The sequence below is a fragment of the Sinocyclocheilus anshuiensis genome, unplaced genomic scaffold (assembly GCF_001515605.1).
Source record: "Sinocyclocheilus anshuiensis isolate Anshui unplaced genomic scaffold, SAMN03320099.WGS_v1.1 scaffold375, whole genome shotgun sequence".
Classification (NCBI taxonomy): Eukaryota; Metazoa; Chordata; class Actinopteri; order Cypriniformes; family Cyprinidae; genus Sinocyclocheilus; species Sinocyclocheilus anshuiensis.
In genome coordinates, this window is record NW_015549594.1 from 467867 (window position 1) to 472727 (window position 4861).

General features: G+C 37.8%; 1 protein-coding gene across 3 annotated transcripts in view; it reads left to right on the plus strand.

Annotated features, from left to right (window-relative positions):
* Nucleotides 1–4861, plus strand: part of astn1 (astrotactin 1) — a 267140-nt gene that overhangs the window by 252326 nt on the left and 9953 nt on the right. For all 3 annotated transcript variants that reach the window (XM_016446854.1, XM_016446855.1, XM_016446856.1), the window contains one exon: nt 4167–4299. In XM_016446854.1, the coding sequence (XP_016302340.1) occupies nt 4167–4299 (133 nt within the window). The remainder of the gene's footprint in view (nt 1–4166; nt 4300–4861) is intronic.

The window sequence follows — 4861 nt, forward strand, 5'->3', positions numbered from 1 at the left end:
TCTCTCTCTCTCTCTCTCTCTCTCTCTCTCTCTCTCTCTCTCTCTCTCCACTTCCTTCCTTCCTTACTTTTATCACTCCCCCAGTTCTCTAATATAAACCTTTTCTTTTTGTCTTTCTTCCTTCTGTCCTTTTCTCTAATTCTCTAAGACAAATGTTTTCTTTGCTCTATATGTGTGGCCAAGGGTCTCAGAAAATTACTTGCTTTCCTTCTTCCTTCTTCATTCCCTCCGTCCTTCCCTCCTTCCTTCATTTCTTCTCCTGTCTGTCTCTGTTTCTCTCTTTATGCTTGCTCTCTTTCCTCTGGTTTAAGTTATACACATTCAGCTTCCTGGTTCACCGCAGGGAAGAAACAGTAATGTCTATGTGTCTAAGTAGCAACAAATCAGTTTAGAAGAGACATATGGCAAACATTGTGGAAAAGCTTTAGGCTCAAAACACTAGCAGCTCACATGAATCCAATTCACAGCTGTTGCCTCTGTATGTTTTTAATGGAATCCTCTGTATTTCATAGGGATCAGTGTTTACCATACACACGTGTATTTCAATCAAGGTTTATGTTCTCTTTTTATCCGCAGTTGGTTTATCTTGTTTCAGTAATGCACAAATCTGATACTTACATCAAGGTAGTGATGTTTCTGAGGCTGAATATAGAAGTCGTTTGAGGAATGTTGTCTTTGGCTCAGATGTTGAGAGAAGGGTCTTGCCTTGAACTGCTGAAAATGTTATGCACTCTTAAGATAACATCTTTTATTCGTCCTGTTGGTTGGCTGTTTTTTATATACAGTATATGATGCCAGATCTTTTATGAAAATGCATTCTATTTTTTTTTTTCACTACCAACATCTGCTTAAAACAATAAATGCTTTAGTTGAGTGTTTTTCCATAAATTTAACCATGCCATTTATTTTTCTTTAATTCCGGATAAATCAGAGGGACATTAATTGGCATGTTGTCCAATCCCTAAATGAGGTCATACTAGGACACGGTATTCCCAAATAAATCTTCACCCACCACATGTATTATTCTCTGTATACAGAGAAGCAAGCAAGACCACGTCAAAGTGCTTTCACATGTTTGAACTGTTTATAAATTTGAAAAGTTTCTTTCTGCCAAAACAATAGATTGAGCAAGCCAGGTGTCATCTTCAGCGCTTTCCAATGTGCTGTGTAAAGTCATGTTCTGACATTTTCATGTTTTGATTCACTTGGTAGACCTGTTCCCTTCAGCAAATAGATGTTTTTGTTTGTGTTTTCTTTTTTAATTAAATATAGAAGTTTTTGCGCATAGAAGTTTTTGATTTGCATTGGACTTGTGTATCATTTCTTCAACATTGTGGGTGATTCTCCTCCAAAATGTCTCACAAATTCTTTTGGATAGGTTGGGATCCTTTACCTGGCTGGGCCTTGATGTTTTAACAAGGTAATGAGAATCAGAGATGGTTTTTGGTCAAAGCCCATGGAAGTTTAACAGAGGGCAGCCAGGCATCGTAGTGTGGTCATGTCAACCCAGGTCTTTCCCGTTAAAAAATGGGACTGAGGCATGAGAATGGAACATGATGAAAGAGTATAAATTCAGCTGCATTTGCCAGACACCTGTACTTGTAACGATTGTCAGACAAAGCTTTAGATTGATAAAGAGGTGGGGATATCTTGATAGGTATTTTTTTATTTTTATTTAGCTTATTATTATTTTCATATCACCATTTGTCAAAGAGAGTTAAAGTGTCAAGGAGCACATTTGTTGCAGTGTCTTATGGAAACACTGCTCACAGTTGATACTGATGGCTTTAGTTACGTGGACGTTTTATTGGAAACCTTTTTCCTGCAGACCTGTTTCTGTAGGGAACTGGACTGGAAGTTTCCATGCCAGTGCATGATGACACTTAAAATGGAGAGAATGAGCATGAGCCAAAAAAAAAAATGTTAAAGTGTTAAGCTAAGCTGTTAAACAAGGTAAGGATACTGAACTTTAATTATACTGGCAATATTAGTTTGGTCACCATAATGCTATTCTTTTATTGCATGATTTACCTTCCTTTCTAAAGAAATTGTCTTTATCATCTTCAGTAGAAAAATCATAAATTTCAAGTCCTAAATTTACCCCTTCTGTGTTGTTTACTGAGAACTACACTATATATATATATATATATATTACAAAAATATATATTTTTTTAGATCATAAGTATAATTAGTTTACAACATTATTAATTTAATTTAATTAAATTAAATTAAATTAAATTAAAGGGGTGATTCACTGGTCTTTTTCTAGGCTTGATTGTGTTTATGGGGTGCAGTCTAACATGTGTTAATGCTTCGTTTTGCCTTTTCCCGAGGGCGGGGTTTATCTGGGTTTGTGATGTAACGAACCCGGGAAGTAACTCGTTGTAGTCCGTTTTTGTAGGCATTAAACTGCCAGAATTTTAAAAGAGGATATCTCAGTTTGCATTGAACTTTTAGCTTCGTAACTTTGCAGATATTGTTTATGCTCAAACAGCAACATTACACACTAACTAACTAACTAACGTTAAAAAAGTGAAAGTGCAATGAACCACCCCTTTAAATTAAATTAAATTAAATTAAATTATTGGAAGCCCAATAAAAAGTATTTGTGACTTTTTATCTCATAGTTCAAACTTTTTTCTCACAACTCTAAGAAAAAAGTCAGAATTATGAGAAATATACTCAGATTGGTGAGAAATAAATTGTGAGATACAAAGTCAGAATTGCAAGATGTTAACTCACAATTCTAAGAAGTCACAATTATATTTTGTATTATTTATTTGATGTCGGAAACTAAAATCAGCAAATAGCGAAGCAGAATCTTTTGAAATGTAAATCCAAATTATGAGATAAAAAGTCACAATTACCTTTTTAATTATTTTATCCTGTGGCGGAAATGGGCTTCCATATAAATGTAATTATTTTAACATGGTAAGAAAAAAAAAAACAGTGAGCAGCCAAGGCACTTCCTACTCCACTGTTGCCTTTCAGTATTCTCACAAAAAAAGTCCCCCATAAATAATCTTAAAACATCATGTGCTCCTCAGTTCATAAATGGTACACAATTTATATCTCATAAAACACACTTGCAAAATTTTCCACACACATCAAAGTTTATTGCCTTTTTACAACATTTCACCTTTTTTCGACATAAAACAGAGATGTTAGAGCTTGTTGTTGGTGGAACTGTGTTTGACTGGATAATATGACCTGAACTGCTGCAGTCCCTCACAATGTCACTTTTCATTAACGTCAGCGCACGTGTTCCTCGACTCTCTACTCCACAAGCACTGTAAATACTTACTGGTGACAGCAAGCACATAACCACACACACTCTTATCCCCTCCGCGTTTATCCTGGCATCGTGTTCTCAGAAGCCTGGTATTTTTGAAGAGGAAGCCTCCAGGAAGACAAGCAGGGTTACCACCACTTTTAAAAGGTTCCCCATCCACAGATGGGAGGTTTCTCTTTGCTATGAAAGGCACACGAGGCCCCCGTGCTCATGTCCTGTGACGCATGCAGGCCACCTGGGCAAACAGTCTTCCCGTCCACTTCTTAATAAGAAAGGCAAAACACATCAGCTCCACAGGTTACTTCTGTATGGGCTCTTTATTTGATTTTAGATGGCAGACACTCATAGCTCGATCTGGGTCACGCGTCTCGTGTGAAATCAAACCACTGATCTTCTCCGGTCGAAATGTCCAAACCACAGGGTCTCCATCTCTGGAAGGTTCTAGCGTGTTCCACTGACCAGGGGAAGTAGGGAAACACTTGTTTTCATAGCATTGGGTCAGAATCAGGCAGGGGTTTTCAGGGTGAGGGAAATCCTCATGCAAAACAGCGTCCTGTGTTCCCATTGCGGAGGCTTTCCTGAGAAGATGGGGCTGTTTTGCTGATGTTTGTTTTCCCTACGCATGCATGGTTGTCTCCTAATGGAATATCATTAATCATACTTGATTAGAGACACTTAAAACTAAACAAAAACAGTTTGTTTTAAATGGTTTGGTGGCCTAAAAACATAGGAGATCAAAACGGGTTATTAGGTCCTGTAAACTTGTGTGTGTGTGTGTGTGTGTGTGTGTGTGTGTGTGTGGGGGACAAGACCCCTCAGTTGTATCCTCCTGTGAAGGGTTCAATCGCTAAACAAAGTCTTCTCCTTTTCACAGAGACCATGTTGAGTTTCGTGGATGACATCATGTCAGGGGCCAAATCTCCGTGTGTGATGCTCGGGGACATCCCGGATCCCCTCTCCTCTATCTCCTTGATCATACGCTGTCTGGAGCCAGACACTACATATATGTGAGTTCCTGCTGCTATATAATGGGACTTAAAAGACTAATGACTAGTGTTGTCAAAAGATCCGGTACTTCGGTACCAAGTCGGTACTAAAAAAATGAAAATGTTACGTTACCAGGTTTTTTTAAGTACTGGTGGTACAGAGTACCCGGTCAACCCGGTTCTTGATGCGCTATCCGAAAGGTGCGCAGATGTGCTCTTTTCATAAAAGCACCGAGACATGGCGACCTCAAAATGAGGAAACACATCAAACTAACAAAACACTTTAAAGACAGACACCCAGATCAAATGAAAGAGCACGGCTAACGTTAATATAATGAGCATTAGAATGAAGTTTCTTTACTAACTATTTAATGCTCCTATAACTCTTATTAGGGTTAAAAAAAAAACAGGAGGACATAATGATATTTACTATTTTTACACACCAGAGGCTTTTAAATGAATTGTGAATCTAAAATATGCATGTTAGAGAATGTACAACTGGTTAACATTGTTTGTGTCGTATCAGTCAGAAAAGCAGTTCTGCACTCTAAAAAATGCTGGGTTGTTTCAACCCAACTTTGGG